The sequence below is a fragment of the Monomorium pharaonis genome, chromosome 6 (genome assembly GCF_013373865.1).
Source record: "Monomorium pharaonis isolate MP-MQ-018 chromosome 6, ASM1337386v2, whole genome shotgun sequence".
NCBI lineage: Eukaryota > Metazoa > Arthropoda > Insecta > Hymenoptera > Formicidae > Monomorium > Monomorium pharaonis.
In genome coordinates this window covers 4,921,611-4,935,066 of record NC_050472.1, presented here as the reverse complement: position 1 = coordinate 4,935,066, position 13,456 = coordinate 4,921,611, and the positions used below count along the sequence as shown (strand labels likewise).

Genomic DNA, 13,456 nt, shown 5'->3' with positions numbered 1-13,456 from the left:
GAAAACAAACTGGTCATCTCTCGTTGCGCGCATTACGTCCGAGCTGTCACGGTTGTAGAGGATTACACGTCGATTACGAGGCACAATTTGAAACCCCCTCCCCTCCTCCTCCTTGTTGCAGTGCGCTGCTCTCGCACTCGCGTCTCTCTGCGCTCCGTCGCCCGTCTCGCGTCGCAACCCTTTGTGGGTTACTCCATGGTTTTACAATCAGTCATCCGTGCTGTGACACGGCCGATGGGTCGTGCGAAGGGGTTGCCTCGTTTCGGAAAGCGGATTACGCTCGTCGCGTCCTCTTCTTTTTTTTTAAGTTCTCACTTCTTCACGCCGAGTCGAGTCTCGGTACCAGCGAAACTCGATGGCTGCTATTTCTCGCGTGATCGATGGTCCCCGGGTCAAACCGATCGCACGTCTTCCTGTAACGATCACGGATCCCCACCTATCTCGGTTTATCACGGTTTCGCGCGTTTCTCGGCTCTCGCCACGGTGTGACTTTTACACGTCATTGTTAACAAGAGCAATCCTCCCTTCTCCGAAAGGCGTGTCCGTCAAAAGGGTGAAGTTTTGGCTTCCCAAAAACGCAACATAGCCACGAGAATGACGTGCCGCATTTCTGCTGCGAACTTTGCAGGTTTCTTTTAAAACATCGCATGTCACATTTATCATATAATTATATGATAAAAAATCAACAACAAAGTAAGAAACATTAAGTGAGAAGCATTAAGTGTATTTATAAGTATTTGATTCGCTAATTTAAGGCAAATTTAACATATATCATTTGAATTCAGTTCATTTAAATGTTTTTAAACAATGTATCCGCAATTTTAATTTTAATATATAATTAAACATCTTTTTACACGTTTAAATTAAAGTAGAATAAAATTTAAAACTTTTCGCTTCCGTGGCAGAAAAACGATTATCCAGTTTCCGGACGAGAGTTCCGGGCAAAGCATCGCAGAAGTCGCTAAAAGTTTACTTTCGGACAAGACGTAATCTCTCGATGCGCGCTGGGGAAATACTTGATGCGAAGTACCCCAGGGGAGAGGGGAGGGGGTGCCACGCCAAGTTCCACCGTCCCCCAACCTTTGCGCTCTGTGCAAAGGTGCCCCCGGCCTTTTTTTCCAGTATGAATGATGATGTATGGATGCTGGCTCTGGGCACCGGGGGCACGGTAAAGGGTTCCATTGTTGCGTCCTCCCCCTGGAGAACGAACCCACTCTGCCCCGCAGGGGAGAGAGACCTTCGTGAAATATTACTGCCGAGCAACAAACTGCATTCTGCAGGCTGTATACTGTTAATTTTATGCCCGATTTTTTGCCCACTCCATCTAACTGCGCCCCTCCTCCCTCTTCCTCACCTCGCAGCCCTCGCTTCCTCGGCGGCCATCCCTCGATGTTGTTACAAGAGTCCGAAGTGCCAATAATAATAAATATTCATCGAATTATTCTCAAAAACATCGAAAGAAGCGTGGAAAAAATAACATTAATCCATATATCGCTTAGATTATACATGTGTGCATTGTATTAAAAATTTCGGTTTCATAAACAATTTTATCAAAACACTTATATTCATTCTAATAATCTGACAATCTCGTCCTAACTTTACAAATACTTCAAAAATTGATTTCTGAAAAATGTTTTAAGTGTATTATAAAAATTTATATAAAAGAAATTATATGCAATGAGAAAATACAAGTGTGAGAAAAAAAAGTTACTATACATATTCTTATTCATTATTAGGGAAAATACTCTCCTATACTTCGATCGAACCCTCCGCCCGAAAAGAAGTCAGTAATTCGAGGAATGGGCTCCGCGAGCCGCGAGAACAATGCGAAGCCGCAATTAATAGGGCCATGTAATCGGATGCACCCTGTTCTCTATGCAAATTCGATCGGACACGGTTTTGAAGATTCGCCTTGGTCCTTCCCGTGCGTCAACAATACATCGACTTCGCCGACAATGGGAAATAATAAACCGTGATAAATAGGTGAGCAAATAGACGTCTGCGATCGCGTCATTCTCCGTGTCTCGTTTTTTCTCTCTCCTTCTCTCCCCCCTCTCTCTCTCTCTCTCTTTCTCTCTCCTCGTCTGTTCTCGATTCCAGGTGCAACCGCTCGAATTCTAAAATAAATACGCATGGTAAATATTCGGGGTGGCCCGTGCCGGAATAAACGAATATTAGTATTAATTTCCCCGCTTACGCTGAAAACTCCGAGCTCGATTTGTTACCAATTTGATGGAAAAAGACGCGAGATGTTCTTGTTTTGCAAATCAAGATTTGTGAGATTTAAACTTTTTACGTAAATATACGTGAACAAAATCAGCAAGAATTACTTTACATACGCAATATATTTTTTTTCTATAAAATTTATATTATTCTCCCCCCGCCTTAATTAAAATTATTTTGAAATGCATAAAGTTATTTCAAAGCACAGATTTCATTTTTGACTATTTAAAATATACTTTACGAAATCTTGACACTGATCTTTGAACAATTCAAAGTTGACAAAACGTGTATTGTATAGTTGATTAAAGTTGATAGGTGCTTTCAGATAAGCGTTGCACATGTCAGCTTCAAATGACCGACCGCTATAATCTTTTATGACTTTTATGACACCATGATTCCATTATTTACTGTTCTATTGAAATGCAGAATAATTGATGTAAGACGGTTATAACATTATAATAGCAACTCTCTAAATTCTTTATTCACTCTTTCACGATAACCAGTTTCACTTTCTTACTATTATAATATAATATAACATTTAGTAAGAAAGTAAAACTGGTTATCGTAAAAGAGTGAATGAAGAATTTAGAGAGCTGCTGTAACTTTTGTTTGCATTAATAAATATGTATTAATAAAATTATAGCATTAGTGTTCTATGACCAGATTCAAATTGAACCAGGTGACCCCGTCAGGATGAAATCCGTCATGAGACGATTTTCGAGGGCCGAAACTTGAAGAGGCAGCACTAATCAAAAGTGGTCCACGGAGACAGATTGAGGGGCGTGCTGAAATAAATCAGCCTTTTGTTTTACAGCCCTAAAACGGCCGTTGGGAATATATATGCAGCGCGCGAAATGACGTCCATTCATTAAAACGCCCCAGCTGCGAGATCGAAAAGACTCCTGGTGTCGATTCAGCGGCACCGAACAGCGCGATTAAATAATCTCGGCCATTGAGACACAGTCATTATTTACTATGTACACTTATTTATTGCATGCAATATGCAAATTTTATTGCAGCACGTCGCGCTTAATGTTGCATCTGGGCTTCAGCAACTCGGAAAGGGGCGCGAGCAAATATTTGGAAAGAAAAATTATTAATGACACCAAACAGTTGTCTATATGGCACACATTTCCTACAAAAATGACATAACTCAGAGATTGTCACTTTTGACAAACAAATAGAACGCACCTAAGAGTCCAGTGCAGACGATGTAAATTTATATTTTACAAATTATAAAAAACAATCTCTTCTTGAGATATCGTTATTGTAAATGAGCGATAATAACTGCTCTCAAAATTTTTTCTAAAATAGCAGATTTATTCCGAATTTGTCGGATAATCTGTCCTTCAAATTAAAATTGGGAAAAGATCTTAATTTTTCAAGATAAGATAATTTTCTCCCCCTCTTTTCGTTGTACTTTCAAAACAGAAAGCATAAAGCAAGAGCGAGCTCTAGTGTGTCTCGTCTGTTGCCTCGTCAAGAATCCAAGTTCTGTTATGTGGAGTGAAATTGGTGAGCAAAGATAATGCAATGTTGTATGTATCTGAACGCGCGCGGCGGGACAAAATGGGTAAGAAGATGCTTTCTTACGCGGAGGGGACAGTCTGTGCACTCCGACGCATCAGCTCGTAGATACGGTACTCGGTAAGATCACTTTTACCGTCGTTTGCCAACCGTCAGAGTATATTATCGCGAATCCAATAAGTGTCGCGGACATTCCGAACGGTCTGAATTGTTATCGTAATCATGCAGTTGATCCTCTCTGTAGGCGTCGCGAGTATATCGCCACCGATATGAAAAGTGGTATGATTGCAATGTAAAATCGGTAACGTAAAGTGGGAAGTTGTGTGTTACTATGCGAAGAAACTTCGCGTGGAAATCCGCACGATAAGCCAGGGGCTAATTATCTCAAGCTGTTAACCCTGCTCCAGATATTTCTATCGTGGTAAAAAAAAAACATCTTGAATTTCGCTCGCTATCTCGAATTTATCTAAAAACCATTTGAACTTTATTAAAATATTTAAACTTATATTTTAATGAGCATCTCACAAATTTCCCAAAACTATTTGCTCAATAATTATCGCGCGATTAATATTATTATTTCATTTTAATTAGAAAGTGTGCAATTCATTAAAGTATGCCATTAAAGTATGCAATTCAATTTAGTAAAATAATAATTGCTTAAACCCGTTGCGAGTAACGCGGTATAGCTGTATATAGCTCATGAGTGTAATCTAGACACTGTTAATGAGATCTTATGAATCATATATTCTATATATAGAAGACATCAGACTTATACAATACATTTGTATCTGACTAGTTTAACAATGTTTCATTTTACTACCTAAAAAAATACTGAAATATATTTTTTGAACAGGACAAAATTCTTTGTTTTCACATAGATATCAATATTTTATTCTAACGTCTTAAGTGTATAATTTTTAATTTATTACTTACTAATAAAATGATTAAATTAAAAAGTTTATCTGAAAATATACCTAATTGTCATAGGAATCTTTTTAACGAACTTTCTCAGTTATTGTATGATTAAGTGATTGTTAGAAAGATATAGATTTCTATACAGTTTATTCTAGATTTCTATATAGTCCGACCTTCGTAACAATCATTTGAAGTCACACAATAACTGAGAAAGTTCGTTAAAAAGATTCCTATGGCAATTTACAATGACTACGGTTGTTGTAAAAACGAGTGATAGGATACTTGGCACAATTATCTGCTTTTCAAGAAACAAACTTTACGATAAACAATAGATCTATTAAATAAATTGACTACTCTAAGTTCTTGCGAAGAAATGTATTTGAACACTGAGGATGACCGAAAATATAATATGCCGAAACGTTTGTATATTTATTTAATAAATTATTGAAATAGCAACTAGCTTTGACTCTATAAGCGGTCCTAAATTGTATTACAATTAAACTAGAGCTATTATTTTTTATACAGTTAATTCCAATAAAGTAGCATTTGTAAGAGGCACGGAGATAATATATCTAAGTTTCTGAAAATTATTTTATTTTATTTTATTGTAAAGTTATTTGATAGTTGATATTTTCCGATTGTAGACTTTACTGTTGACGATGTATCGATCTTCACTAACGAAATCCTAGTGCATGCGGGATGAAGAAATGTCGTGAAGTATAATTATTGCGCGGGCGCGGGTCAATAATTCGTGCCACGTTGCCTGGCGACGGTATTCCTACTCTGAACCTCTGGAACAACCGGCGCGAAGTGCTCCTCTCTTCCTTCTCCAGCTTGTCCAGACTCCAGACAGAAGCCGACCAGCCTTCTATACGACGCTAGCAAAGACGAAGATCTCGTCTTCCAATTGCAGCGGTTGACTCCTCACGGAGTGTCATCTCCGCTCGTGAAGGGCCAGGTATTGTGTGCGGTTCAAGCTTTTGATCTCCCGTCCCCTCGTCTCCTAAAAATCTGTGCATTTGAAACCGCGTCGAGATTTTCGGGTGGGAGAAACACGTGACGAGTGTGTGATGTATTCTGCATGCGGGAGAATTGTTTCGACAGTCGTTGCACGTGGCAGTTTTTCAGAATCATAACTGCATTGCGGTTTACAAAATGGAGGTACTAATGTAAGAGTATATTAAATTTCTCTTATATTAATTAATTTATTAACTTCATTAATTTATTAATCCAACAGTATAGTGTTAGTCTAACTTTATTAATTTATTAATTCAACAATATAATTTTTGAATCGGTTAAAGTAATACGTAAGTAAAATAAATATTATTTAATATAGAACAAGATTTGATAAAAATTTAATTTAATTTAATTTAATAAAATCTCTTCTCGCCGAAAGTGTGACTTGTTCGTCGGCGATGATCGAAACAATTCATTCAATCACCGTACATTACAACTAATTTCTTGTTACAAATTAACAGAAATAAATACCTGGAAAAGTTTATCGAGTATTCCTCGCTCTCTAAAAAATCATTCTATGCAATTCTCCTAAATTAAAAAGAATTTTAATACTCCACGTAACTATCTATTAAATAGTATAATTATTCATACATACGTTTTTTTCTAATTTGTTATCATATTTATCTTTCATTTTATAAATTGTGTAAAATTTATAATTATGCTAAAAGAAAAATAAAATATTTAAATTTGTTGTCATCATATTTGTGAATCCAATCCGATATTTTTTATTTTTTATTCCATTTTTTAAATGCGCTTTCTCAGTGTTTGACTTCGAGTAAAAGCTTCAGAATAAAATTATAATTGGAAATCTGTTATTTTCTTGTGCAGAACTGGAATCGGTGGTATGTGGAGGAAAAAAAATGAGCCGACAAAAAATACGTCCACGCCGCCAAAAGACGGATCACACAATGGAAATTCTGTGAACGTCCTGTCTGAACGTTGGTCATCACTAAAGCTATCATTTAATAACAATTTTGAAAGATTATTTGGTTTTAAAATAAGCGATGTATCAAGTTTTGAGAAGTTTACTCAATTTCTGTACCGTCCGACCGATCCAGCCAGTCTAGGAGTGACCAGAGCTCTGTTCGGTAAGCCAATATGATAATTACATTGTCATGTAATTTCTCTAATTACAAGCTAAGGTAGGTAACTAGCAAAAGTTAAAATATCTTTTATATGGTTGCTAAAGACTCTGTAAATAAAATTATTAGACAAAATAGTAGCAAACAAATGATTAACAGATTACTCAATTTTAATTATAAAATTTAATTATATCGTTATACTAGCATTAGGACTAGGAAGAGAATTCCACAAATTAGCACATTGGCTTATCGCTGTTATCATACAGTTTAATACTGCTCGTCGCAACACTTCATAAATCGAGTGAAGAACATGAATCGTAAGAACTAGACACGATTTAAGACCTATTAAAGCAGTCATGAGAATTAATGGCTCGAGCCAATAAAAGCACGACCGTGATTCTGTATCGCCGGTAGAAAAAGTGTATTACTCGCGTGCGTCCCTATCTTAACAACAATTCGCGCAGCGTGTAATAAAACTTGATTAAATTTTTTAAAACAATTAACATTAAAAGAGATCCATTTTAAAGACACAAGTCTTTTAACAATAATTTAATAAAGCGACTTAGATCAACAACAACAATCCCAATCCCTTTTTTTTCAATCCTGATCAAACCTGTAGAATTGCGGTAATACGCTCTGAAATCTTATCCAATGACAAATCACGTTCTTTTCCAGGTCTGTGCATGGTGATAGACGTCGTCGAGGAGAGAGGCTTCGCGGACGTCGATATAAAATGGGGAGATCCGTGGGAATGTCACTTCCCATTGATCCATGGAATGAAGCCACCGTCGCTGCTATGGATGATAATGATATACGCGGTGATGTGGTTGGGTGCCTTCGGGATCGCGCTCGGTCTGCGGTTCAAGATCGCGTGCGCCTGCTTCGTGTTGCCTTACTGGTACATCTTCTTGCTAGAGAAGAGCTACTGGAACAATCACACCTATCTCTACGGCATCGTGGCCACCCTGCTCTGGGGAACGGAAGCGAACAAGTATTTGTAAGTCAAGTATCTTGTATTTCCACGTAAACTCTCCTAAACACGCACTAAAGTCGTCAGTAAGATGTTTAACATATGCTGTTATTTTTTTTTACAGTGCGTTAGATGCGAAACAGAAAGGCAGCTCTGTGCCGTACTGGAATTACTTCATCTTGAAATTTCAATTCTTCGCGCTTTACTTCTTGGCCGGCTTGAAGAAGTTCAGCAGAGAATGGCTGGAAGGCTACGCCATGACGAATCTGTCTAGGCATTGGGTATTTCATCCATTTAAGTAAGAACACTCATTATTCGAGGCGAAAACAAAAATTGTACAAATCACGTATACAAATCCTTGTAAACAAACTTGTTGTAAAATAAGAACAGGATTGATTGTTTTCTAGTTGGTGAGCTGGCGTATTTATGAGGAAACTGCTTTTTTTCAGAATAATTCTGCTTCCTGAGCAGATTGACTTTCTAATCGTTCATTGGTTCGGCTTTATCTTCGATCTCACCGTCGGGTTTTTGCTGATGCTCGAGAAAACACGCATACCGTCCATGATCTTCTGCGCAGCTTTTCATTTAATGAACTCGAGACTGTTTAGCATAGGTAATTATTATATTTAAAACAAACAGAAGTTTTGGACAAACCTTGATACGACTAGATTTGTAGATTTTTCTTGATACGATTATTAATAAAAAAAACTTGTGAAAAAATCTTTTCAGGAATGTTTCCATATGTGTGCCTGGCAACAATGCCGCTCTTTTGCCGTGTAGACTGGCCGCGTAGATTAGGGCTGTACTTTAAACGGAAACAAAAGATTTCACCAATTAATACAATTTCAAGCGACGCGAATAGCGTAAAAGAGACTGACGGTCAAGCAAAAGAAACTGTAAAGTGCTTACTGTCTAATGAAATCTTGTGTAATGAAGCCATGCGTGAAGGTAAATAATTGTGTGTTACATATGCGGATCGGCTATTTTCTTACTCGTGCGGGTGAATGCACTCGAAGGAAATTAGGTGACTTTCGTCACTTGTAACACAAATATCTATTTTTTTACCATAACAATTAGCTTTAAAATATTTACATATATTTTCAGAGAAAAAAATGAACGAGGAAAACGAAAAAAATTTTCTTAATTTAAAATCTCCCCCCAAAAATAATAAAGAAGTTAACAATACACGGTCATCTGAGAACTCGATTAAATCGGTTGAAGAAGAAACCAGTGTTTATAAAAAAGTTCGAATAACTCGACGAATTTCGACATCATCGAAATACACTACAAGGAAACAAAAGTTTGTAGCATCGCTGTTGCTGTGCCATCTCGTACTGCAGCTTTTTCTGCCGTACTCGCATTTTATATCGAAGGTATCGAGCCTATTAATATTATTACATCATGTGACCTAAGTATTCGTACAAACAACAATAATTCTAAAATATGTTGACACGTAAATTTTTACACTTAAGTTGATTTCGCAAAATAACGTACAATATGTAAAACAATATTTAAAAATTGCAAGTTTTTATAAATTCACAATAATTGTTATATGATCGTCATATCTTTGCTGAAAATAAAACGTTTTGTATCTCAGGGTTATAACAATTGGGTACCAGGCTTATATGGCTATTCCTGGGACATGATGGTTCATGCCTGGGACACGATACTCGTGGTAATTAAAGTGCACGATAATATTAACGACGAGATACGATATTTAGATCCTGATACGTGGGTGCAAAGTGATCGATGGGTGAGACACGGAGATATGGCGATACAATATTCGCAATGCTTAAAGGTTCGCAATTTTTTAAATAGCATCAAATAAATTTCCTGAAATACTTAATAATGTTTCTTCTTGTGCTATTATTACATTAAGCTATTTGTCTTACTAATCAAATAATTATCTACGTAAATTCAGAATAATTTAATGCGTCGAAAAGAGGAAGCGTTGAGAACTGATTATCAATCTAAGGATAAGGAAAAGTGGATGAAACTATCTACGAATTTAAGCATTTACATAGATGTTTGGTGTTCGTTAAACGGCAGATTTCAACAGAGAATATTCGATCCAAACGTCGATATGTTAACAGTCGATTGGCATCCATTTAAACCTGTTTCATTTCTGATGCCATTACTCACGCAGTATAGTTCATATCGGTATGGTTATAATCGTTAAATTAATTTATTAAATGTAATATGTTATATTAATATTCAAAATAAAGTATAACGTTGAAAGTAATATTAATTAATTTTAAAGAATAAATAATAATATACAAAATATCTTGATAGGCTTATAAATTTAAAAAATAATGAAATTTTTTATTATAATATTTAATATTATAATTAGTCGCTTTTTTTAATTCAAAATATACTTTTTTATTATTTTCAGATATAAAATGGATGAAATTCAGCAGCACGTATTTACTTGGTCGAATTATACAGATGTATTATTTGTGGCCGACTTTCCAGGGATGTACTTGGAAAATTACATATCCACTGATTTCGCAAACGTTTCTTTAACAGTGCTAAAAGGCGAAGTAACTTATAGCAAAGAAAAATCGATGAATGTAATCACTATGTCAAAAAAGAAATCGATTCCTATTGAAACAGGGAAATTTCATCGAATAAAAACAACAAGTTCTTATCCGGCATGCTATATGTATACTTATACCAATCAAACAAAGCAATTGGATAATAAAAGGTAAATTACATAAATTATAATAAAATATTATTATACATAAAAAAGAATATATATAAGAATTAAAATTTAAATATAAAATTCTATGAAAATTTTATAATAAATTGTGACTATTCAATGTATGTATTTAGAAAAATAAATTTTTAATACTTTTTTGAGTTTATCTAAAAAAAATTTTGTGTAATACATTCATAACATGTTACTAATGTGTGTTTTTATGATAAAAAAGTTAATTATATTAAATTAAATTAAATTAACGAAACTTCTATTATGTTAAATAATAAAATTTTGAAATCAAATCAGTTAAAAAATTGTACTCTTTTTCTTTTCAGAAGAAATTCTCCTTCGATGGTAAAAAATACGCCATGGCTATTAAAGCAAATTAATAATAAAATCATTGCGTGGACAAAAACATTCGTCCATATAGCAAATGCCTTCTTAAATTTAGTATATGACGTTCCTATAATACGACGAATACGCATTAACAAGTAATGTCCACTAATATAATGAGTGAGATATGATTACAATTTTAGCAACTTATTTACTTTTCAGCTTTTTTTTTACTTTTTCAAAGCAATATTAAATTTGACCATTAAAGTTTAGCAACTTGTAATTTCGGAGTCAATAATTTAAAAATTTAATGATTCCCCAGTAAAAAAATTACATTCCTTACAATTAATAAATAACTTTTTTAAAGCATTAAAGTAATTTATGTATATATACATAATTTTTAAACAAGTTAAGATTATTTTATTTTATCTTTAATAATTATAGAAAAAATTATTTATTAAAAATATATTAAATCTATATTTATAAATATTTAAAGAATATATATAAAGTACGCACAATATATATCGTTATCATAAAAAAATGAGTATAGCAAAGAAGTTATTTTTATTATTTTTATATTATGCAAAACATATATCATGTGATAATACAGTATCTTGCTAAAAATTAATGTGATAATCTATTGTAACTTAAAATAGAATTATTAGACTGATATTCGATCAATTTTAATATCTAAAAGTATCAGCAACTTAGAAATAAATTATATATATTTTATAAATGTGAATTAAATACAAAAAGTTTTATATTTTTAAGAAATTATACGATTTACATTATTTATCGCATGCAGTACTATAGACGTTAGACTAATTAAATAATAATTGTTATTATAATTTGGTCTCAGTTTTTACAATTACAAAATATATATAACACTGATAAGAATATTGTATTGTTAAAAGGCAAAGAAAGCAAATTTTAAAAAATTGTGAAAACTTAATACTCTTATTAAATGTCTTCCTATCTCCTTTCTCTGTGTCAATATATATTTAATATAATTTAATATATATTTACCTTATATTAAATTTCATTATCAGAATTTAATAAATTGATTTTAGTTTAATAAATTTCTAATAAAAAGGTTTATAATAAATAAAATTCTAATAGTTAATAGATTTTCTTATTTTAAAGCACGCAAAAATGCGTGCTTTATGAAAATTAACGCGGGGATGTAGGGAGAGAGCAAAGTCTTCCCCTTGTACCCCGCCCACGCGTTCTATACACCACATAGACTTTAAGTAAAGCAGCAATATTATGTATCATATTTATGAAACTTTTTTTGTTAATAACTTTTTAACGAATCACGAGCGGCGGCTAAAATCTTTTGAACATTCAGGAGTTGACCTCTGCGCCGCCACGCTACGCCGTCGCCGCCGCCGTCGTTATTACGGTACGCCGTTGCACCACAGAGCATTTAGTAGAAACTTTTGACTACATAAATAGTACTTAATATAATCAAAGGTGAAAACCATAAAACATTAGAAAAAAAAGTTCTAATGCCGCCATTCGCCGCCGCCGCCACTAAGGCTGGTATTCATAGTCGAATCTTATTTAAAGATCGTCTCAAGCAATGTCTTAAGATGCTAATACGGCTCTGTGATTGGTTGATGACATCTTAAGACAGTACTTAAGATGATCTTAAATATAAGATCCGACTATAAATACCGGCCTAAATTTCCATACGCCGGTCGCGCCGCCGCTAGTAACAACAATTTTCGGCGACGCCGCCGCCGCCTACCAATTTTAGTTACGACGCCGCCGCTAATACTTGGGCTGCGTTCGGAAACATCACCTGAGTGCTCTCAGGTATCATTCTATCCTTGTTGTTCGTTCTATGTGAAACAAAGATAGAATGATATCCGAGAGCACTCGAGTGACGTTTCCAAACGCAGCCTTGATGTAACGGCGCACAGGTCTACTCGGGACAGTGAATAACATACGTCAAGGTCAAGATCATCGAAGCTGGATTCCCTTTTATAAAGATTTACCATTAAGTTTTATTTGATTCTAATCTGTTACAATTGCCTAGTCACTGTTCAATTTTTAGGTATATCTATAATAATCTTCAGTCATAAGAAATTAACCAATCACGTTCGATTCTTTTTACATTTATTGTGAACTTTTATTAATTATTTCGCGATATCCAGTATTGGGAACTTTTCAGCAAGTGACACAAATCGACACAGCAGTATTTCTGTTTTTGTTTGATATTCAGTTAGAAACAAAGACAAAATTACTGCTGTGTTAATTTGGGTCTCTTAGGCGTAGTCTACAATAAAGACTTAAGCTTTAAGCTTAATAAAAAATTGACTAATCACAATTGAGTATTTTTATAAATATCGACTGTGATTGGTTAATTTCTTATGGTTTAAAGCTTGAATCTTCATTGTAGACTACGCCCTAGATCGGATCTACAATAGGTGTAGTAAACCTTAAACCATAAGGAACTAACTAATTATATTCGATTATTTTTCTCACATTTAATTATAATTGGTCAGTTTCTTATGGCATAAGGCTTACTACCTATTGTAGATCCGGCCTTACTGAAAAGCTTCCATTGTTTCTGCTTAAAGGCTGTATATTTATTGGTCATCACATCGCTTCTTGCCGCGCTGCACAAGCGATTCCACATCCATGCAGAAATCATAAGAACCGCCGCACAGCTTCTGCATAACGCAT

The 13,456-nt window shown here is 34.6% G+C and overlaps 2 protein-coding genes across 17 annotated transcripts in view; one reads left to right on the top strand and one right to left on the bottom strand.

The window, feature by feature from the left end:
• Positions 1-13,456, bottom strand: part of LOC105830577 (long-chain-fatty-acid--CoA ligase ACSBG2-like) — a 47,470-nt gene that overhangs the window by 27,746 nt on the left and 6,268 nt on the right. The gene's annotated exons all lie outside the window — the stretch shown is intronic.
• Positions 714-10,962, top strand: LOC105840699 (vitamin K-dependent gamma-carboxylase). Of its 7 annotated transcripts, none has more exons than XM_028192934.2 (12): positions 714-1,983; positions 5,310-5,623; positions 6,511-6,770; positions 7,440-7,761; positions 7,859-8,032; positions 8,184-8,347; positions 8,464-8,682; positions 8,839-9,107; positions 9,332-9,532; positions 9,656-9,894; positions 10,127-10,438; positions 10,768-10,962. In XM_028192934.2, the coding sequence occupies exons 3-12, from the start codon at positions 6,527-6,529 to the stop codon at positions 10,925-10,927; spliced, it is 2,304 nt and encodes a 767-aa protein (XP_028048735.2). In that variant the 5' UTR covers positions 714-1,983; positions 5,310-5,623; positions 6,511-6,526; the 3' UTR covers positions 10,928-10,962. The 7 variants fall into 7 exon arrangements, with proteins under 7 accessions (XP_028048735.2, XP_028048736.2, XP_036144003.1 ...); XM_028192935.2 differs by having other exon boundaries at positions 2,903-5,623; XM_036288110.1 differs by having other exon boundaries at positions 2,887-5,623.

Excerpts from the sequence above, each read along its gene's own strand:
- LOC105840699 (XM_028192930.2), top strand. The coding sequence starts at position 5,747 with ATGCGGGAGAATTGTTTCGACAGTCGTTGCACGTGGCAGTTTTTCAGA. Across the intron at positions 8,683-8,838 it reads TAATGAAGCCATGCGTGAAG|AGAAAAAAATGAACGAGGAA; the intron begins GTAAATAATTGT and ends ATATATTTTCAG. Across the intron at positions 9,895-10,126 it reads ACGCAGTATAGTTCATATCG|ATATAAAATGGATGAAATTC; the intron begins GTATGGTTATAA and ends TATTATTTTCAG.